Raw genomic sequence first — 23,851 nt, forward strand, 5'->3', positions numbered from 1 at the left:
CTGAGCAACATGTCTGCTTTATTCATTCTCTGTACATGGGGCCCCTCTTTCAATGAGCCTGATTTATAAAAGCTTTACATGGGGAAAATGTGGGAACCTGGAATAGATCTGAAAACTAATAGCAAATGATTTTTAAGAAATCCATTCCAGGGTTGCTGGAAATCCCCACTATTTATTAACAGGACTCGACAGAAACCATCCCCATAGCTGGGGGCTGTCGGTGGCGGAAATACTCCCCAGAGCAGATGGTGCAGGAGCCAAAAATTCCCATTGTCTATCCTGACATCCACTGCTGATGACTTGGTAAGGAGAATCGCACAAGAGAGCCATGGGAAACATATCCAGGTAAATATATGGATAAGATGCACATGCAGGTAAGCAGAGTGAGTTTTTTTTGTCCTTTAAGACCTTATGCTACCAATGATCCATGGTAAATGTGTTCACACAGTTTATTACATTGTGCACAGTTCACAGAACTGCTGCATATCATCTCTCAGCGCAGATTTCCTATTATGATTGCATAATATGTGTTGCAATAGCCTATTGTAATCTCCATCACATGCGAGGATGTGACGGGGACAAGGTGTTGTCTCGGTATAGTATGGGCACCTCCATGGTATAATCACAGGTATTGGGAATGGAAGGTTGAAGATTCAAATATAATAAAAAATTTAAATTTTAATCAATTGAGAACTAAAATAAATATCGCCTCACTTGTAGGAAATGTTACTGACTAGGTAAAATATACTTTAAATAAAACCCTGCTAACCCAGTTTAGCTATAAGGTAAACCTCAAATTGCTATCTTTATAAATATTCTTTCATGATCAATTCCAGTGACATTTGCTGTACATGCGTCACTGCTCAGTTCTATAGAGAGGGGAGGTGGGAGCCACCCCGCTGTATCCTCCCCCATAGGAAAGCGGACATCCCTGGTTGGTTGTAATGATCCGCCACACCAGAAGTGGGATGGTTTGATAGTAACCTTTTAGTAAAAACTTCTCTACAACATTTTGTATACATATTTTTTATTTTTTCCAAAATTAAAGCCAGGCACTTCAAAAGTCAGTGTAATAAATGCTAATTCTATGACAGCTGCCTTCCATTTCCCATGCACTGCGGTAATAGTTTAAAAGTCTCATAAATCTATTTGGTTCTAAATACTGCATGAGTTGAGAATTAGGTTTTTAGAAATATTTCCAGGGTGGAGAAGCCAGTGGGTATTAATCAGGGGTCCCCATACTTTTCAATGAATATGTTCAATACTCAAAGCCTAGAACACTGTTTATGGAGCAGACTTCTGGGTAGTGAAGAATAAAACCGCTCTTACATTGGTGTTTAGTGGAAGTGATAAATGTCCTTGGTTTAATGGTCAAAGTAAAGTATGCTTCTGCTTCATTGATCTGTGGAAAAAATATATGCCTGTGCATCAGTTAAAAAAAATCTCTTGTGTCTGAGTTCAGTAAAAGTAAACCAGGCATCAGCAAGAGTAAAACATGCCCCTGCAGAAGTAAATGTAATACAATATTTAAAAAGAAATCCCCAGCAACTGTCAGTAGGGTCTGATTTATTAAAGCTCTCCAAGGCTGGAGAAGATACACTTTCATCAGGGAACCTGGGTGATCCGGCTAAACTGGAATGGATCTGGTTCAGGATTAACAACATTTGCCAGCAAATTAATTTAAAGAATCCTATTTCAGGTTTTCTTGGACACCCAGGTTCACCAATGAAAGTGTATCTTCTGCAGATTTGAGGGCTTTAATAAATCGGGCCTATTATGACAAATAAATATACCATGCACAGGGGAGGCTTTGAGAATAGGAGGAAGCTGGGGCCTTTTGTGCAAATGCCCAGGCCTTTCACATTTCCTTGTATTGGGCATATCCCCAGCAAGCAAAACATTCTCTAGTAACAGATACTCCAGTAACCAGCAGATTCCCCAATAACCGATATCCCGGTGACCAGATTCCTGGTAAAAGGGTATTTCAGTTGTAGGCAATTTTATAAATAAAAAAATTGGCACCCAGGGCAGGGATCAAATAAAAGCCCCTCTGGCTGGAGTATTGAAGGCCATTTGATGGGAACAAAATACTCATTTGTGTCTTCACCATTTTGATGTAATTCAACTAACCAAAAAAAGACTTTTCACAAATATTCATAAGGTTCATATTTTAGGAAAATTTGGAATAATACACCATAAGTTTTTATTTTGTGAGAGGAAGGAGTTGGAGGATTAGGAGACAAAGCTGGCAACAGATATACCGGTGGCAACGGGATGGTATAAAAATGATCTAGTGAGTGCAAAAACAAATACCTAAATGAATATCAAAACACCAATATATTAAAATAGAACATTAATACTTTTTTATAAGTTAGGACAGTACAATGCAAACATGTAACAATTATTTTAAAACCATTGGATCAATTACTTAATGATAACAGAATTAAATCCCCCAAAAGGGATTAAACTCTACTCCATGCATTTTGCAGATTTCCCTAATACAATTTATCAGAAGGCGGAGGCAAAATATACAGATTGCTAGATAACTGATTCTATAGATGAGGTGGAATTTAGGATTTAGGTCTGGCTGCACAGTTGGAAAATATTTACTGAAAATGAACTCTTAGTGGTGCTCTGTTCTGCTCCTCTCAGCTGTCATCCCCTGCTTTGTTGTGCCTTCACTTTCTACTAGTAGATGAGAGATGGGTAGAGGAAATGGTTTCTTTTATAGTTGATTTGGATCATTTTCCTAGTTATCTGTATATTTTGCTCCAGCATACTTCTGATGAAGCTAAGGAAGTTTGCGAAATGCGTCAAGTACAATCTCCCTTCGGGAATTTATTTGTTATCATTAGGATCTTGATCCAATGGTTTTAAAATAATTGTTACATGTTTGTATTGTTGTCATGATTTATTAAGTATTAATGTTCTATTTTATTATATTGGGATTTTGATATCTATTTAGGTGCACACACCCGTTAAAATGCCAATTGAAAAAAGCTGGTCTTAATCTTGCTGAAGCAGGCAACTGCGGAAATGTCAGGAAAATCCTACTAGGATAGCTGAATTCTATTTGGAGTTAATTGAAGTCATGTGTTTACCCAAAAAGACCGAATGTTGTAATTAAATCAAAAGGTTTAGGGCAGGGGTCAGCAAAGTTTAATGGCCATTTATGGGGTGGGTAGGAGCACACTAGGCCAGACCTGCCCACCACCAGGGAATGCCCCCTGAAGTGACAGCTCTCTCTTCCGTATGCATTCCTAACGCCCCCTGGTCGATCTGCCGCCAACCCGCGGCTCCTGGGCCATGGGTTGCCGGCCGGCATTAGGCTGGAACGAACTACCGGTTAGGCCGTATCTGGTCTAAAGGCCAGAGTTTGCCGACCCTTGGTTTATACACATGCAACTAGCCTATATTACAATTTTTAAATTTCTTCCCTTAACAGATTTGTTTTTAAATTGAATTGTGCAGGGTATAGGTTCACATTAAAGGTGGAAAAGTTTTGAAATTATTATGCTTTTTTTTTTTTTTTTTTTTTTATGGGTGCATACACTTTTTTTTCTATCCAATGTATAAATCCTTACTGCACATTACAAACAAACACAGCATTTGTAACACTCACACTGTGCCTGCATAAAGACAATTCACAGGCCCCCTTCTGCTCTTTATTCCCAATACTTGTATATGAAGTGGTAAAACTTTCTGTATCCTGCAGCCTATAGTATGGACAGAGAAAATGTGTGATGCTCTGTATTGCTCTTCTGCTCTAGATCATACAGCTTGTCTGGAAAGGTGAGATATTGGTAGGTGAGAGAGGAGATCCTCTGTTCCCATGGAAATGTGAGGAACCTGGGCAGTTGCCTAGTTTGCTCAGCCAAAATGCTGGCCCCCTAAGCCCAGTGCCAGGCATATTCTCCAGTAACAGACACTCCAGTGACCAGTATCTCAATAACAGACAGATTCCCTATTGACAGTTACAATTGCTCCCTACTCTGGTGGCAACCGGTGCTGAGCACTTCTCCATTGCTTACTCTCTGCATAGTAGCCTTGGCAAGGACTCCGTCACCCAGCCCCCCAATTTCTCCCTTTCCCACTTCATTATTGCATGTTATATTTGCCTTACCTTTATACTGGAATACTGAAGGGATCTGGAAGAAATGCACAAATCACACTAAGATTCAATGAATAATATACATGCACCTTTGTATTTAGCTGTAATTCAGCTATAAAGCAAAATTAAAGTTCCACTTTACAAATTTGAGATTTTTGAGTTTTATTGGAGAAAGGGGCAGGCAAAGTCTTTTCTGTAATAGGCATTCTTACCAGCCCGATCACTACAATAAGCTAATAAAATCACGGAGTTGCACATGCTTCTCTTTGCTGGCACTAAATGAATTCCCATGTGCCTGCGCAGGAATTACATCGTCCCAGCCTGGCCAATCAAGCTAGCTAAAGATCGCAAGAAGATGGCAGCACCTCCAACCAAATAGGATAAGGGGAATATATAATAGAGCTATAAATTAGAGACAGCTTCTCTTCAAGGACAAAATCAAAGATTTATTAATTTTACCATTGTGGCAGAATTATATAACTGAGCAATGGCAGCCCAAGGCACACTCACACACACAGACTACCCATTTATTGTGATAAAGGCACAACTAAACAGTCAATGTGGACAAGAAAATCAAACTCATACTTTTAAAATTATTTATTTCATACTTCTACAATTATTTGAAATTTATTTGCTGGTGATAAATATTCTATTTAAGAGAAAACACTTTGAGTAGTATACAAAACATCCTCTGAAAAGTCAATCCAGGACAATTGAGACATTGCACATCACTCCCTGTTTTTGAAATGTTCACTTGGTCACCCAAAAGTTCAGAAAATTTAGGAATGACTTCAAAGTATTAGGCCAATTGTCCAAAGAGCAAGCATGAAAAAAAAACATTCATAAAATAGATTTTTTTTTTGTTCCAAATCTTAGAAAACAAGTTCCAAAGTTTAGAAAAAAATATCTACAAAAATCCAGGTGGTCCTACAAATTGTCATAGGCTTCCCGCCTTATGAAGGAAAAAAAAAATTACATTCTAACTACATACTAAAATGTTATTAAAAAATCACGCAATAGCATGGTCAGGAATCGGCTAAGGATCTCAATGAGTTCAAGGCAATCGTTGTGGTTCATATAGAAGTTACAGTGCACAGATCCCGGTACCAACATCTCTGCATCGCTCACATAGGTGGACACCAGTTCCACAATTTTGGCCATTGGTTTCCCATTTCCACTTTTGCTCAATTGAAAGGTAAAAATGAAAGGAAAAAGAAAGCCTTGTTCACATATAATCCTCTTATATAAGAGTAGTTTGTACAGAAAACTATTGCAGATCTTTGCCTTTGCTTTGTTGAAACCTTTTAGATATTCAGATCTTAGTAGGAGTGCTGACTGCATTAACAAAAGTTAATTTAGGCCATAAATTAACTAAAACCCCCTCTATATTAAATATTTTTAAGTGGTATGTTGCATGATTTTTATTTAGTAAAAATATTTATGTATACGCACAAAAAAGTATATTTGTAAATGATTCCCTTGTAAATCTGACATAGAGTGTACTCTTGTGATTGCACTTTGACGATTGGCTTCTAAGCGTCAGAATGAGACCGGCAATCTTTTCCCCCCGCTACGTCTCCGGATCCCATGCCTGCACAGTGTGGGATCGGATGACGCAGGAAAGAGAACTCGGAAGAAGATGTTGGTGCCCGGTGCAAAGGAAGATGGATACTGGGACGACGGGGAACCCAATCCGACGGATAGATGTTCTGCCGGAATAAAGGTGTGTTTTTTTTTTTTTTGTTTTGAATTTAGTTCCTCTTTAAACAAACTGCTAGCATGCTTCAGTGCTGGATTTTAATTTTCCAAATTTTTGGAAAGCAGGGGGTTCTCAAATTGACGCTAACATTTCAATAATAAATCCCTGCCCAGTAGGGCAACAAAATAAACCAAAAAGGAATTACACAAATGGTAATAAATGCATATCGAGCAGTTTAATTACCAGATTCTGGTATCCGTTTCCTGCACTCCCAGTACAGAACAGCTAAAGTTCTCCTTTTAGGAATACACAATCTGGCCGGTCAATATTGCAGAAAGAGACAGGCGATGTCCCATCTGCAATTATCCATCCTACTTGCCTAATCGCTTTGGGTTACTTGTGAAAAAGCTTAAGCAGCATTGCCAGAATCCCAGTTTCCTCTGCACGGGCCTGGGATGACTGAACTCTTACACGCCTGCGCGGGAGTTATGTTATCCTGGCCAGCCAATCAAGAGAGGCATGCATGAAAGGAGACGATGGCAGTGCCCTTTCAGGAGAATGGAGTTTCCCACTTTAACGGGGGAAAAAGCACCATCATCCACCTATTAAATAAGAGATCTTTGGGATGCAAATATATTGATAAAATGATGGCACACTGAAGGTGTGTAGTGTGTGAAATACGGGGATGGAAGCAGCAATGGGAGTACAATGTTTATATTATTGAGGAACAGATAATGGGCAGTGACACAATACCACGTCTTGTCACCGTTGTACAGAGTTATTGGACAGCTCGGCATATGAACAGTCACCGACTCCTGGTAATATGTCACTAATAATTGCCCACGGTCAAGTCGTTGTTCCACATAAAATGCAAACATCTCCCTGCCGCTCCCATGTCAGGCTACACTTTCCGCTATGGTACGAATAGCCGCTGGCCCGTCCTCTCGCAGCCATTGCGGTATATACACCAAAAGGCACAGCATTACCTAAGTGTGTGGGGTGCCCTGACCCGCTGATAGCAAGGGCAAACACAACAATAACCCAAACGTTAAACTCCTTAAAGGTTTCAACAATCAAAAGCCAAACACACTGCTCTTTTATAAGCTGAGGCCCACGTGAACAAGGCCTAAAGAAGAAATGTTGGCAAAAACAAATCAGGTTCCCCTATTTCATGTCTGAAAGAACCTGATCAGCTTTTACGAGCAGCTTGTCTGTCAGGTACCTAAATGTAAGAGCTCTGGAGAAAACTATTCATTTAGTTTAGAGTAGAGTAGAGTAGAGTAGAGTAGAGTAGACAAACTTAGAAAACAATACAAATCACCTCCAGTCCAAGTTACATGAAAGTAAATATGTTGAATGGCTCAAATGTTTAACAAAAGCTTCCACCACTTCCATTATTAGAAATATTCATGGTAAGGACACAAATTTCCACAAAACTAAAACACAAAAGTTTGTCCAGAGTTCTACTTTTAAGCTTAAGACTTGCTGCCTTCAAGTTCAACTAGACTCTCAGCATGCAAGTTGCATATTGGGAGTTGTAGTTTGACTAGAAGTGGAAAAGCCCATAAACCGATCACATATTTCTAGAACTAAATGTATTCTTCTAGAAAAAACAAAACAAAAAAGAAAAAAAACAAAAAACGGTCATCAGCAGCCACATCCCCAGGAGTCGTCGGCCAAGTCTTTGCTGTCCAGTTTTATACTATCCGTAGATTTGTCATTAAAGATTGGTCCTCCGTGCCTCATAATCAGTTCCGTGGCCATCTTTTCAAAAGCAGCATCCACATTACTGGAATCCTTTGCAGAGGTCTCAATGACGCTGATGATGTCATAATGTTTGGAGAGATTCTCTGCTTCTTGTTGTGAGACTTCTCGAAAATCTTCTCTGTCAGATTTGTTTCCTGTAAGGCCAAAAAGTTGCAATTAGAATTTCTGCACACATGAAAAAGATCTGCCAACTACAGATCTACCAACATCACAAAACTATCAACATGCAGCTCTATAGGCGGATTTAGACCTGCTTTGGGATCAAGTGATCCCGTATGTCTCCCCACAGCTGGCACCGTGACAGCCGCTCATTCACTGGCACCGCAGAACTGGTTCTTAATGATACGGCGTCTGCGGTAAAGGTGGCAAAGGTGAGTAGTACTTACCCTATAAGCCTTTAAATAAACATTCCTAAAACTATATACATGATTCTTATTGTGTTAGACTGCAAGAATTGTCGATTATTATCTTTCACGATCCTTTCCAACGTCAAAAGTCTGAAAAATGCAAAAACGAACTCTGTACATACAGCACCGTTCTGCTCTATGGAGAGGAGTGGGAACGATGGAGTGGCACCCCGCTGTGCTCTCCTCTCTTCACTTGTCGTTCATGGTTTGTGGATCTGCCAAGACGGATCCATGAATGATGGCAGACGAGCGCCGTACATATGCTCGCCAGATTCTCGCCTGATAGCTCTGAGGCGATAATCAGAGGAGAATGATTGGACTGATTAGTTGGGAGGAAACAAACTTTTCTAACCGTGTTCGGTATTCTCACTATTTACAAATACCTTCAGTGACAGGCTGGCAATATGTAAGCAGCAAAAATCTGTGAACCAACGTTGGACTTCTACATGAGGGGAAAAAAAACTCAGAATATTGAGCATCTGTTATGTTATTGTGTGAAAAAAGTTAAAATATGACGATCTTTTAAAGTGGAAAGATAAAAAATTGCAAGCAGGCGGATCCTTTATTGCAGTGGTCCCCAACCTTTTGGATGTCACAAACCACTAAATTTACAGACTCCGGACCGCGAATGCGTGGGGAGCCTTGTCTCACTTAAAGGGGAAGAAACTTCCCCCAGAGTGACATCATGATGCCAGAACCTGGCCACTCTCCGATCGCAGGTCCAAGCCTGTCCAAGGGCACAACCCGCCCACCCACCACCCTGAGCCTGCGATGCATACGGGAGACACGGTCCACGGCTCTGGCCGGTGCATCAGGAGAAGGCCCCTGCTGGAGGGTGCACCGGCCAGGACCCCTTCACACAGGTTGGGGACTTCTGCTTTATTGGATGGAACAGACGATGTATAAACTTTTCTGCCTGATCTTTTTTTTTATCATTGTCCTGGCTCCGGCATCGCCATCTTCACCCAGTCCTCTTTTGGGTTAAGGCCATGTGGGAACGAAGTTATTGAGCATACGCATGAGATTTAATTTATTTACTTTTAATTTTTAACTGGCAGACGGGTAAACCAGGATACCTAGCACCGTACACGGAGCTGCACACATGCTAGATGACAGAATGAGGGACTTGGGTCTGGAGAAGAGACACCTTCATATTTTTGGGAGATTGGGTGGCAATGCTTGCTAGCTGTACTGTACAGAACATCTTCCTCTCTCCCTATTCCAATAACATGAGGGGTATCCTCTTGTCCTTGCAGCTTATTTCTCACTGCTCTAAATAACAAGGGATCTGCACACTTACTCTTCTGGCAGAATCAAACATTTTTTTTTAAATTTTTAATTGGAAAATAAAACATTTTCAAACCAAAAGGACGCAAATAAGAGATTTAGGTTGATTGTTATGTATTACATATACGGCAATGGAAGCACCACTAGAAGCCTATACTAGTCCTCTATTTGATCGCGCACTGCTCCATTCAACCCGGAGAGTGAACAAATGTTGGAGAAAGAAAGGAGTCCCATGCTTAGGAGTACCCAATATCATAGTGATGGTTCTTGATGTCTGGATGCTAAGGCACCCAATCACCAGTGAACCGTCATATAAGACAGATAAGTTCGGGGCTGGAGACCTTCATGAATAACCCCTTTACTTTTCAGCAACCTGCAGCCCTCACATGGCTAACTCCCTTCCCTCTGCAGCTAAACAGAACCACCATAATCACGAGGAAGGCGAGTATAGATTGTAAGATTCCTAGATTGTAAGCTCCTCGAGGCAGGGTCCTCTCCTCCTCCTGTGTCACTGCCTGTATCTATCTATCATTTGCAACCCCTATTTATTGTACAGCGCAGCATAATATGTTGGCGTTTTATAAATCCTGTTTATTAATAATAATAATAATAATAATAATATAGAGTCCTGGTGGGCCTACCATCAAAGTGGACCAATTATTTTGCTGAGCATTATCACAGCACTGACTTATTTAAAACCAATGGCTTACAAACAGATTGGTCTCAATAATAAAATCTTCCTGGGCTGTTCTATATATTGCAATAAAGAAACTAAATGGGTTTATCAATAAGTAAGTGGTTTCCTTAACTAGTAACCCATACAACCTGGAGCATAAGGACAGCTGGTGACACGGGCAGATACACCTTGGTCACACCCCTGTCCAGGGGAGCAGATGGGACACACAATGCAAATACAAAAAGTTACACAATAGAGAGCAATTATTCCAGCACTGACCAAGACAGTGTATTCATATGAGGAAGAATACAGGCAGCACTGCAATATGTACTTACCATGTGTGCCAACATTGGAGATAGGAAGTCAAACATTCCACCTTTGCAGGCCTCCTATTTATTTGACATACAACCTAATTCATGTGTTTCTAAACACATCTCAGCTTCTGACAAAAGCAATTTTGTCAATAGGTGGAAAAGTATATATTTGGGTGTCCTTGTAAATAGCACAAGGGTAATCTTTGGATACGGCTGTAGTGAGCAGCGCTCGTGTCATTTCAATGGGCATAAAAAGAAATGTTTCTAAATAGTAAAGACAAGGCAGCTAACACTGCAGAAATATAAAGGAATTGTTTTAAAAATGTTTTAAAATTTGTTAGAATAAAGTTACATAGTAGGTTAGGGTAAAGTCCATCAAGTTCAACCACTAGGGAAATAAACATATTCCAGATATAAAACCCTATAAGGCATAGTTGGTCCAGAGGAAGGCAAAAAACCCCGGGTACAATTTGCTTCAACAGGGGAAAAAATGTTTTCCTGATTCCATGAGGCAATCGGATGTTCCCTGGATCAACAGTCACTGTTATCTTTACTTTAAATCCTTAATCCCCAGTTATATTCTGTGCTTCTAGAAATCATCCAGCTTTTTCTTAAAGCAATCTATAGTAGTTGCTGAAACTACTTCCTGAGGGAGCCGATTCCACATTTTCACCTTACAGTGAAGAATCCCTTCCTTATCCGGAGCTTAAACTTCTTTTCCTCCAGACGCAAAGAGTGCCCCCTTGTTCTTTGTAATGATCTCAAAGTGAATAATTGGGAAGAGAGTTCTCTATATGGACCATTTACATATTTATACAGGGTGATCATATCCCCCCTTATACGTCTCTTCTCAAGGGGGAATAGATTCAGTTCAGCTAATCTCTCCTCATAGCGGAGCTCCTCCATTCCTTTTATTAGTTTAGTTGCCCTTCTCTGCACTCTCTCCAATTCCACAATGTCCTTTTTGTGAACTGGTGGCCAAAACTGGACTGCATATTCCAGATGTGGTGTGACCAATGCTTTGTACAGGGGCAGGATTATGTCTCCATCTCTGCAGTCTATTCTTCTTTTAATACAAGAAAGTACTTTACTAGCTTTAGATATTGCAGCTTGGCATTGCATGCTGTTATTAAGTCTATAATCTACCAGAACCCCCAGATCCTTTTCCATTTCTGACTCCCCCAAATGTATTCCCCCTAGACAGTATGAAGCATGGATGTTGTTAGCTCCCAAGTGCATAACTTTACAATTATCTATATTAAATGTCATTTGCCACTTGGCTGCCCAATCACACAGTACATCCAGGTCTGCTTGTAGATTATAGATATCCTGTATGGACGTAATTCTATTACATAGTTTGGTGACATCTGCAAACACAGAAATGGTACTTTTAATCCCAAACTCTGTATCATTTATAAAGATGATAAAGATGTTACAAAATATATGGGAAGTACGGTTGTTCAGCGGTTAGCAGCGCTGGGTTCCAGGCTCAAATCTCGGCTATGACGATATCTGCATGGAGTTTGCAGGTTCTCCCCGTATTTGTGTGGGTTTCCTCTGGGTACTCCGTTTCTTCCCACATTCAAAAAACATGCAGTTAGGTTAATTGGCTTCAGTCCCAAAAAAATGACCTTAGACTGTATTAAAAGACATATGACTATGGGACATTAGATTGTGAGCCCCTATGAGCTACTATGGACTTTGTACAGTGCTGCGTAATATGTCAGCGCTATATAAATACTGTGTAATAATAATGATTAAACTTTATTTTAGTTTCCTCCACTGCTTCTACTAGGAAATCAGACAGATGAAGTTAGTTGTAGAGCCCAGGGAAAGTAAGGCTTGGAATTCTAATATCACATAATAGGAATACCAATCTATTTGGTCAGCACTGAGCCATTTTGCTAGTTTGACATTTGTACCTAATTTGTAGGCTTCATGTGCAGAATAATTTAGGAATTTGGCCCAGCATGTTTTTATTTTAAATGTAGAAAATATCAGAGAAGTAGGAAATATCAGGGTCATTTTCTGCAAAGTCTTACAATGCTTGTTCCATAAAATAAGCTCACAGGGAAAGATCATTACACTCACCAATCAGCAGCTGCACTATGTTGGAGCCGGCATGTTTTTTTACATCCTCTATCCAGCGAGGAATGGAGTCGAATGACTTTCTCTTGCTGATGTCATAGGCGATGATGGCCCCATTAGCGCTCCTGTAGTAGCTCTGGGTTATTGTGCGGAAACGTTCCTGTCCAGCAGTGTCCCAAATCTGCAACTGTTAAATGAAGAATATATCAGCTATAAAATTCTCATTCTGCTGTCTGTAATAGAGCGTAAGACTGAAAAGGCATGAAAGAACACAATAAAAAGCTATTACAGTAAAAGAGCTCCATTCATACAGGAATGACCCTGCCATGACCAGTGGATTAAACCTCCAAGCAAGAATATTAAACTTGCATGGTACCACCATGTTTTTTTAACATTGTACAAAGAATGCCCTGCAGCTTGCAACTGCTTGATTGCTCTGTCAGTAAATATCCTAAACTGCGCAAAATTACATTTTATAACAATGAAGTGTGACAATTTTATGAAGTCGAAAATTAGAACTTTCTAATGCAGCTGAAAACCCACAATAAAAAAATGTATGTAAATTGTTCCTGGCAATATTTAGCATACGCTGCTCCATACCCCAGGGCCAGGCTGTAGACATTCAAATGTATTCCTAACAAGAAATAAAGACCTTCAGATAAAGCCCTTACAGACCTCGGTAGCTGCAGACACTGTGAATATGAATTAAAAGTTTGCAAAGAGTGGCACCAAATTTGCACAATTTGCCCTTTGGTGTTTTTGGCATTTCTTTCTGCAGAGAAGGAAAGGCAACCACATGGCTAGCGGTGACATGTTGGTTTCAGGAACTGCACCCCAACTCCAGTGCAACCATATGGCTAGCAGCAACATGTCACTTCCAGGAACTGCACCCCAACCCCAGTGCAACCACATGGCTAGCAGCAACATGTCACTTCCAGGAACTGCACCCCAACTCCAGTGCAACGTCGCTTCCAGGAACTGCACCCCAACTCCAGTGCAACCACATGGCTAGCAGTCAGTTGAACAGAAGTTGAGAGCATGGTTGAGCCCGTGGTACAACAATGGGGTAACCACAAATTATCCTAAGCCTTTTTTGCCAGGCTCTAAGTTCTAAAAGCTGGACCTGCACAATCTAAATGGTAGCAGAAGATAGATATGTTTTTGAAATACCGGAGTCCAAAACTTATGGGTTACACATGCACTATGAAGCTTGTAGGCAAATGACCCAAAAATTGGTTATTTTCCATACAAGGGTAAATAAAGAGCTGGAGGCTTTTTCCAAGACTTTCAATGCAAGGTCCAACAATAATTCAGATATATATTTTTATGTGCTTTTGCGGTCTATTTCACCCATTACATTTTGCTTACTTTCTATCACTATTTTTATAGCGCTATATCCATATAGAAGAATATAAAATATAACCAGCATATAATACACATAATAATCCAGCTACAAAAGCCAAACTTCTGCAACAAGTTAATTATTGCCCTAACTATTGCAAAACTCTTATCTTAGCAACTGTTCCTTCATTACCAGAATAACAGGAGGTCCTGCATCTTGTATGGGTTTACATGGTATTATTCTTCCTGGAAGGTGTGGTGTACCCAGGGCAGTGTGACTCAACTATATTGACCTTCCCCTCTAGGAATTTGCATACAGCTTCATTGTTTTTATAGAAATGTATCTTGAAAGCAAATACTGCCTATCCTATTAGGCCCTGGTGATGATCCCCTGCCCGTACCACTAGGGTTATATCTCTGCCATGGCACTGCCTTTCTACTATTATATTAGATGCAGCTTAAACTCCTTAATTACTGCTTTATAACTATGTAGGTGAAGAAGATGATGTAAACCAGCTCACGCAGTATTCTCTCCAGCTAGGTGGGAAGAAATTGTAGGCAGGTGGTGGCCCTTGTATTGTAACCCAACTTTCAGTAACCACCCAAAAACAGCCGGGCGTTTACTGAAAAGTGATGGATCCCCCTCGAATTACAGAATTAGATTTCTTGCAGAGTGTTCACTTCTTAAGGGTTAAAGAGGAAAAAAATGGTCAAAAAATAAAAGGATATTGTTTTATTAGATGATGGAGTAATAGTTTGATGGTTCCCTTTTATACTTCTCTGCAAGACTGTTGGTGATATCTATGCATTCTCCTGGTTCCATACCAGCTTTTCTCAACCTTTTTACCCCAAAGGAAACCTTGAAATAATTTTTAGGTCTTAGGATACCCCTACTAAAACCATTTTATTGGGATATCAGCGGATAAACTGCTCCTACCTTGGTGGTCAGGAGGATACAAGGACATCAGAGTTGTCACTCTTCACAATGACAGTCAAAATGCCACCCTTACAGAGAGCTAAAACAATCATTGGTGTCCTGCAGATGGCTCCGCCAAGTGGTACTGGCCCTGGAACTAGGCATCCAACTGGTGGTCAATCAACCAGAGGTCAAGGAATCCCTAACAACTTCTGGTTCCCCTGGTACAGAATGTCATTTTCAGCTGCCAGTATGAACCGATCACTTCCAATAATCACACCAATATATGTGTAGCGTGAGATCTATACTTCATCAAGTCACAGCCATCAAAAATTTAGTGGAGTCTTCCTAAGGCTGCATACACGCATTACTGTATCATGAACGATCTTTCCAACGACTACACAACGCATGAATGTGTGTTGTACATACAGCGCCGTTCTGCTTTATGGAGAGGGGAGAAAGACGGAGCGGCACCCCGCTGTGCTCTTTCCCCTTTACATTTATTACGAACGTATCTCGTCCGTGGATCCGCCTGGATGGTCGTACGAAGACGGGCGCTGTACACATGCCAGACTCTCATCTGATATCAGCCCTGAGATGATTATCAGACGACAATCATCTGTCAGGCCTAAGGCTACGTACACACGTGCAATAATTGTCGTTAGAAAACGAACGATTAACAACCGCTCAACGATTATTTTGTGTGCGATTCTGTACATGCTGTAACCATACGATCCTTCAAATATAATCCACCAATAATGTACACACAAGATACGATCATTTGAATGATGTAGAAAGTGACATGTACAGGAAAAAAAAAAAAAAAACACAGCACCATCCACGATTACTGAACGACTGTGCACAGAATAGATAGCGAATGAACGTCACCCAATCAGATCCACCAGGGCAGTCGTTCGTTTCCAGCGACACTCCTTGTTCATCTGCGTCGTTGTGCACTTTTTTTGTTAATGATTATCGGACGATCGGTCGTTAATCGTTCGTTTCCAATGAAAACTATTGCACGTGTGTACGTAGCTTAAGTGTGCTATGTAAGATAACACAACAAGCAGAACTCAGGCATTCTTTGTATACAAACACTGATGAAAGCCAATACTGAGCATTGTTCAGGTGTAAGTTGTTGTTTTACCAGCTGACACAAGAGTCATGCAGCACACCACGGCCTCATATCGGACCGGCTGAGTCAGATCTCTCCATAAGAAAAGAGCGATCTGTGGATAATATCTGTGTCCATAGAGTGGGGTTTCAGCCAGTTACATCAGCATGCTAATAAAGCACACAAGTGAATGTTCCCTTCTTCGGATTGTGATTTCTTCACAGGATTACATTGGCTGACTAAACTGCAAAATCCCCTAAACTTCACATAAATGTAACGGCCATTTATCAAGTCACAGTCTGACCAGTCTCATGCAAAATATCCGACCACCAGATTCATAAATATAAATGCTTAGCTGTTTTATTCCTAAAATGCCCATTAACACCAATGTTTTCCATTGCAAAGCTTTTAATGAAAACCTGTTTAAATGGGTAGCTGAATGTAACGCAAAAGAACAGCAACACGGATCAAAATCACCGCGTTAGCATTTTATGTACCGCATTACCTTGTAGTGTGATACAGATTTTTGGGGAAGCCTTCACAATTCATGGCATTGCAGCACACCAATGCATGGGACATGCGTTACAATAGTTCACAGGGTAATGCAGATCAATGCTGGTAATGGGCCCTCAAGGGACATCAATATAACCTATACACACTTTGTTGTACTATGCAATCTTCTGTCCATTTCTCTGCATACAATAAAGAAATGTAAAAATCATTTAGTCATAGTCAAAATAAATAGTTACAGTGTTCTTCCCAACCCCTTTTAGCTGGGCGCACCACCGGGCACTGTTCAGTAATCACCCAGCTGTTTTAGGGTGGTAACTGATGAGCTGGGAACTGCCACCCACTTACAATTTCATTTCACCCAGCTTAAAAAGATTTCTGGGTTCAACACCTGGGTTTTTTCTGGGTTTAGATGTAGAAGACGGTGATTGGGATTTTAGGGGAGAGAAAAACAAAACCCCAGGATATATAGAAAACCAATAACCTGAAAATCTTAGACTAGTGCTTTACAACCCCAGACATAAATCCAGGTGAGAATTTATAGCAAGCCTTGGGAATTGGGGATCACCAACATCTGTTGAAAATAACCAAAATTAACATGAGTATGACTTGTATATTAGGATAATCGGCCTACTTGAAAGCAAACTATCAACCATGTTATTTGTGGAGATGGAAACCGACCCTAAAACAACCATAGAGGAATTGCTAGGCAGAGACAATGATTAATCTTCCATGAGTGGATACCTGAGGATCAGTAACACATTGGCCAGTTTGACCATTTGGTGGTAGTTCCTGCCTAACCATAGTTAGAGTACACACGTGTAATGGTTATCGTCTGATAATCGTCTCAGGGCTGATATTGGACGAGAATCTGGCGTGTGTACAAGGTTCATCATCCATCGTCCGAAAAACGAACGATCGTAATGGAAGTGAAGGGGAGAGAACGCAGCAAGGTGCTGCTCCGTCGTTCTCCTCTCTCCATAGAGCAGAACGGTGCTGTATGTACAGGGCTCGTTCATGCATCGTGCAGTCATTTGTCTTTGGAAAGGATTGTGAAAGATTGACAATTATTGCACATGTGTATTTAGCCTTACTCCTGGAGGGGTCAGGGGTCGGTCTTAAACAAGACTTCACCAATGATGGATGTGACTTGTTCTGGACTTGCAGATGGGAGGGGTTCAAGGAGAGAAAACTCTGGCTTGTATGGTTGTGCGAGTTGGAATGACCATGTGCTAAGTATACAGCAAGCCCCCTTTCCTATACGCCCTTTACCTTCTTCCACTTTTCTTGTAAATTATTTTAATATAATATCCTAAACAAAAAAAAAATTCCTTTTATAACATCTATTGGTCCTTTTTTAAAATGAAGGCACCCCAAACAGCATTCTACACCATCTAAAAGAACAAAACGAAGCTCGGTAATTGGACTTGGGCTCTAATTATGCAACTTGTGACCGGCCTTGATCTAGGTATGTAAGGTGTAATCTTGCACATCTGAACGCAGCGTTTATAAACCAGGGTTCTTCCGGAGGTTGTTAGGAGTTCCCGGAGCAATTTGTGGCTCTCAGGTCAGTTTATCTGGTCATGTAAAGAATAAAGAGGGCGATGAACTTTTGTTTGATGGAGTGTTTTTAGCCGGTTACACGATATCTATGTAGGCGACTACTGACGGTTATAAAGTAACAATATTACTACACGTCGTTTACATAGAATATAGGAAGTGAAAGACAGAAATAGGCCAATGTATTATTGTGATTCATTCTACAGTTAGATGTGGAGGATGATAACCATTACAAAAGGTGCTCTTATCTGATACACATTTCATATGAGAAGATACTGCAACTAACTTTATATTTCTTTATAAACATCTGATTTTTTGCTGGAACTTTCTGCATACTGGTTGCCCTACAAAATGAATGTATTTGTCATGAGTTCAGTTACAGAAATGCTTCACCTAAAGGTAAACTCTAAAAGCTAAATACGCAGATGTACAAGAGTTTGTATTTCATGAATAACATTGGCAGCACTTCAGCTTTAATGGCAACAAGAACACGTTCTCCGTGAAGTTGCAAACTCTTTTTATTCACGGCTTTGAATCACTGACCCAGAACATGTAAACAAGCTCTTCTAATTCTTCTCTTACTTTCCTGGTTTGCATATTTCATCTAGGCAGGTGAATCAAAAAGTACTGAAGCAGAAAATGTAAAGGCAGAAACAATGAGAACCTCCTTCTCCTACCACCATGACATGAGTCTTGCAGCAAGTTCAGCTCTCACAACATACAGCTTATATGGAGCAGAGCATTTTTTACATTTCTGCTTAAAATCTTTTAATTGGTAAAAAAACTTGTCCTGAAAAGAAAAAAAATAACCTAAAGCAGGTCATCAGAAAGTAGATGTTTTGGATAGAAGATACGAGGGGGTGCTGAGAAGTTCCTGGCTTTGCCCCCTTCCAGATGAAATAGAAAAATAAGTGTGGGGGCATATGACAGCCTAATATCTTAGTATGAAACTGTGCAAATATCAGGTCTTTGTGATTCTTAAAACTGTTTTTTCTTTTAGTGAGAAGCTGTGACGGCAGAGGCACAAGGAAGTTTCACATCGTTGGAGTTACGGGCCGTCATGAAGTTTTTGTTCCTCCAAGGAAAGGAAGGCCACTTCCCCCCAGTGTTTGTGACATCTCAGTGTGAATGTCCTTTGCTGACTTGTTTCCCTGGAGAAACAAAAACTTCATGACGGCCCATAACTCCAATGACGTGAAACTTGCTTGTGCCTCTGCCGTCAAAGCTTCTCACTAAAAGAAAAAACAGTTTTAAGAATGGCAAAGACCTGATATTTGCACAGTTACATACTAAGATATTAGGCTGTCATATGCCCCCACACTCATTTTTCTATTTCATCTGGAAGGGGGCAAAGCCAGGAACGTCTCAGCACCCCCTCGTATATGCAAAGTCTCCTTCTCAAAGAAACCATTTCCCTGCAAGTGATGGTCTTTTTTTTTGCTCTGTAGAACCCGAATCTTTTTTTTAGCAGTACCGAGAACAGACCAAGAAGCCAGGCAATTGTTACTCGCATGCACCTGCTGGGGTTACATTATAAGTGGCCACCCAATGGCTGAAGAGGATCCTAATGGACTCAAATGGGTCATTAACAAGGAAGATGGGGGATGAAGCAGTGATAGAATTCTGAACCTGTCATCACTATAGGGCCCCCAAAAAATAAAGTGTGGCTCGTCATTGGCAGGTATCAAGAATTATGCACAGTCTAATGGCAAAAGCTAACCCACACCCAATGTATTTCCACTTTAGAATAAAGTTAACAAGGCTTGTGTTAGGGATGGTCTTGCAAAAATATATTAAAACATCTGGTTAATGGACCAAACCACCAAAACCTGAATATGCCCAGAATCCTGACAATGAGAAGTGTTTAGAAGCACTGATCCGAGTAGAGTAATTTACACAGCAATTCCAAGGGGTGTGCATACTGGCCAAATATGGCAAAACCTCACCACCCACCAAGGACTTGGGTTGTGTTTTTAAAATAAAGGCTCAAACAAGGCTTTCTTTAGCAATCGTATTGTTAAAATTATAATACTTATTTGTAACATATTGATTAAAACAGTCTCTAAGTCTGCTGTTGAGTTGGCTGCACCCTTTTGCCTCCCGTACTGCACTACTGGCCATTTACCATGGGTATTGGGGCAATTCTGTGGCACAGGAGAATTGGGGCCATTGTTGACTTCAAGCTATGAAATAGGTATACCATAGTTCCCCACTGTTTTTCGATTATTTTTTTTATCCCTAGTTTGCAAATACCTGCCAACAACTGGATAAATCTCCCATGGCATGAGATCCAACCGACGATGGCATGAGATCAATCTACCCACCATGATAAAGCAAGCCACAGACACAGCATGGCACCCAATAGCTTCCACTTATCTGAACAAGATTCTTTTCCCAATGCAAATGAAAGCTGGTACAAACTTTTCACTCTAAAAATACTAGTTCACTGGCTGCCACACTCCTCATACCCATTTTTATTAAGACAGCAATGATGGCCTCCATATTGATAGTGAGAAATTTTAGACCTGAATAAGGGCTTAAAGCAGAGCTAAAGTTATTGGTGTGTTTTTTCCATGTGTACCTACTGAATATGGCACACACTTACCTTTTGCACCCAGAAGAGGTGTCAGGTCATGGATCCTATCACTGTTGCATTTTCAACGCTGGGTCTTTAGGGTCCATCTCAATCCTCTTTGGCCACTCATGATGGAATTCCTGCACTTGCTCATGGCATCTAGGGCTACTCTTGGCGGTGCAAACTTGCCGATTAAGGCACACACCTAACACATCGAGTCCTCGAGGACCATCATGATCCTCTTTGGTAATTGGGCAGCCATTGATGATGTAACTACTCGGCATGCACAGTTACATTTTCCATGGCATCCAGGTCTATTCTTGGTAATGCCAACAAATAATAAAAAGCCACCTGCACCTGGAGGAAAGTTTTTCTGCCGATAGAGACTTTGCACGTCTCCTTTGCCAAAAAACTTTCAGGTTACTTTTATGGATTTCAATGGGTGGTACAAACACTAAATGAGTTTCCAGTTCAGTATTGTCCCCAGAATTTTATTTAAGCTGGGTGGGTAGAAGCTGTAGGCGCGTGACAGCCCCTGTAATGTGACCCAACTTTTCAGTAAACACCCAAAAACAGGCGGGTGTAGCACCCAGATAAAAGGGACTGCAGTGTAATACATTGAACACATGGAATTAGCTGCACGGTCTGCTATACACCAGGAAGGAAAATAATTATCAGATTTGACATCTAAACATCTCAGCTATTAGAATCTACCGTAAGAGCTTTGGTTATACTACAGTTATCGTTTCATATTCTTATTATAGCACAAAAAAAACCACCATGACTAAGAACAGATATCACCACAAATACATCTGTGAGTCTTGCAGATTTTCTGTGCTAACACCTGCTGTGCAATACCAAGAACTTCAACAATCCTGGGGTGAACCTGAGGCCTAATTATTAATATTGAAGTAAATGAACTCTGCAACAAGCACGCACTCATCCTCTGTAGCTACATGTGCTGTGGAGCGATTCATCTACAAGGTTCACAGTAGAAGCATTTAAGTCCTTCAAGTCATTGTCAAGTCAGTGCTCCCCTCCCCTTTCCCAAGTTTCTGTTCTGTTTTACATTGGAGATTAGAAAGCTCTCATGTGCCTTTTCTGTTTTGAGAATTAATACCTCTACAGTGCCTGGAGCTATAAAGGTCAGTGAGGGTTTGTTAAATACTCCTTTATGGCTTGTTAGGAATGTGGAAATGCATCGCCTAACCATAAGACATACTTAAGTGTTGGGGATGAGAATGTTGGAACATACTATAGGGGGCGCTAAAAAGTGTTGGAAACAACAAACGGGAGCACTAAATTTGTTGTTACCCCGCCCACTTTTTGACCACCCCCCTACAGCTTCTCCCCACCCAGCTGGAAAAAAACAGTTGTGGGAGCAAGCAGAAAGAAATGAGAATTCTACCTGGGAGATTTCCTTTCATTTCCTGTTGTGACTCCAGGAAAGAAGAAATCATTTAGCTTTACATAAACTTTGAATATAACCAAAGGCAAAAGTTTTGAAGTTTTGAACCTCATTCAGGATTTTATTGCTGTCCGAGTCCTCGTCTCTTGCTGTCCAGATCACCCAGAATTAAAGGGAGGGTAAAGCCAAAGTTTTAGGTTCCCCTTTAAGAAGAAATGTTCATATGGCAGACACTTGTTTCTGTGATAAACATAAAATGGAAAGTCACCTAACATTGTAATGGAGTCGCCTCACTTCCTGCCATGTGTACAGGATAGGAAGGGAAATCCTCCTAATACAATGATCAGGCAGCACTCCCCAATAAATCCTTCCCTGCTCCTTCTACAAACAGTTGTGTCTGCAGTTGCCCTTCATACGTCACATTGTGTTCTGCTGCTTACACAAGGAACACAACAGGATGTGTGTGTCTTATTTTGCAAGAGGACTTTCCCAACTAGAGCAGAGAATAAAGGAGAGGGCAGCTCTATGACGGTGACACAAACAGGACAAAGCTGTTCAAACAACTTGTACAGGAGAGAAATTCAATGGCTGCCCCGGGCTATGTCCTGGGCAATCCCATGTGATGCTTCATGTATTGTAAGCTTTGTATAGAGGGTTCAACTCCAGGGGGCGCTAGGGGGTCCTCCAGCAATGGGCAGTTTGTGACACCAAAAATCTTTAAGTCTATCTGTAAGGGGGGCATTCTTACCACTGACCCCACACCAATGTACCTGAAAATATCTCTGGGGTTCCCAGAAACACTGATCTAGATAGAAAAATAGTGGGAGTGTAACAAAGTCATCAACCTTTACCTAAATTAAACAAATAAACAGACATGGTCTGAAGTGTGAGAAATGGCTTGACTGATTACTTGGATGGGGCCCTCCTGCCCCTGGCACCCCACGGATGGGGACCGCCTGCCCCTGGCACCCCACGGATGGGGACCGCCTGCCCCTGGCACCCCACGGATGGGGACCGCCCCGCCCCTGGCACCTCACGGATGGGGACCGCCTGTCCCTGGCACCCCACGGATGGGCATACACCATATACAATTGAAGTGCTAAAACCCCCACCAGGTTACATAATGCTGTCCCTGGACCTTTGGGGAATGTGTTCACTTTTCTTGCAGACACAGAAAGTTGGAGGAAATCTATAAAAGTGAACCTGGAAGATCTCCCCAAGTTTGGTCTGGGTGACAACTCCAACATTTTCGCCCCCCTCCCTCCCTCCCTCCCCCCTTTTATTTCTGGGTCACCAATACAAAAACAAAGAAAGGTCTGACACAGCATACAAACCAGACAAAACTCCAATCCCCCACAACAAGACGTTTTACACTTTAAAAAGTTGTTAAAGTTTCATGCTGACTGCTGGTACTTGTAGTGCCCCTGCACCTGAGCTCGCCCCTATGAATGCCCTGGCACAGATCACACCCCATGGCTCACCTTGACCTTCTTGCCCTGCACGCTCAGGGTCTTCATAGTGAAGTCCACCCCGATGGTGCTGCCCTGACGTTCTATGAAGACGCCGCTCTTAAACCTCTGCACCACACATGTCTTCCCGACCCCTGCATCCCCGATCAACACAAGCTTGAAGAGGAAGTCATAGGAGTCGTCTGTTTCCAGTGGGGTAGACATGCCTGGGTCCTAGGAGCCCAGACCGCTTCTAGCTGTACCTGACGTGCTGTGAGCACCAGCAGGTCTGACAACACGGAACTACAGGACCTCTGCTAGGATACCGGGGCTGTCCCACCGCTGTGCCTAACTCTATTACATGGCAAGTAATACACCACTTTCACATAGCTGCCCTCTACTGCCTGTCTCAAATACAACAGAAAGAATAGACCACTTTCATATTACTGTCTTTTGTACTGCCTGCCTGGGAATGAGAGGGCCTCAGAAGAAGTGAATATGAGAAACACTGACCTGTGTTGTTTAGTTAGTTGTGTTAGTAACAGAAATGACTTGCATATTTGTGTCAGGTCAATAACTTACTAATAAGCAAGGGAGATTAGAAATGAGCGCCTTACAAAAGATTAAAAT

The 23,851-nt window shown here is 41.3% G+C and overlaps 1 protein-coding gene across 1 annotated transcript; it reads right to left on the reverse strand.

Moving 5' to 3' along the window:
* Positions 1 to 4,693: 4,693 nt before the first annotated feature.
* On the reverse strand, positions 4,694 to 23,529 carry RAB43 (RAB43, member RAS oncogene family). The gene is made up of 3 exons (XM_072421011.1): positions 23,255 to 23,529; positions 12,353 to 12,536; positions 4,694 to 7,711 (listed from the first exon to the last, which is right to left on the reverse strand). Exons 1-3 carry the CDS (start codon positions 23,444 to 23,446, stop codon positions 7,458 to 7,460), a joined length of 630 nt encoding a protein of 209 aa, XP_072277112.1. The 5' UTR covers positions 23,447 to 23,529; the 3' UTR covers positions 4,694 to 7,457.
* Between the last annotated feature and the right edge of the window lie 322 nt (positions 23,530 to 23,851).

Source organism: Pyxicephalus adspersus, chromosome 8, assembly GCF_032062135.1.
Source record: "Pyxicephalus adspersus chromosome 8, UCB_Pads_2.0, whole genome shotgun sequence".
NCBI classification, from domain to species: Eukaryota; Metazoa; Chordata; class Amphibia; order Anura; family Pyxicephalidae; genus Pyxicephalus; species Pyxicephalus adspersus.

Coding starts and splice junctions, on each gene's coding strand:
- RAB43 (XM_072421011.1), bottom strand. CDS start 23,446: ATGTCTACCCCACTGGAAACAGACGACTCCTATGACTTCCTCTTCAAG. Junction 12,537..23,254: donor TGCAGGGCAAGAAGGTCAAG/GTGAGCCATGGG, acceptor TTCATTTAACAG/TTGCAGATTTGGGACACTGC. Junction 7,712..12,352: donor CATAGTGCAGCTGCTGATTG/GTGAGTGTAATG, acceptor TTGGCCTTACAG/GAAACAAATCTGACAGAGAA.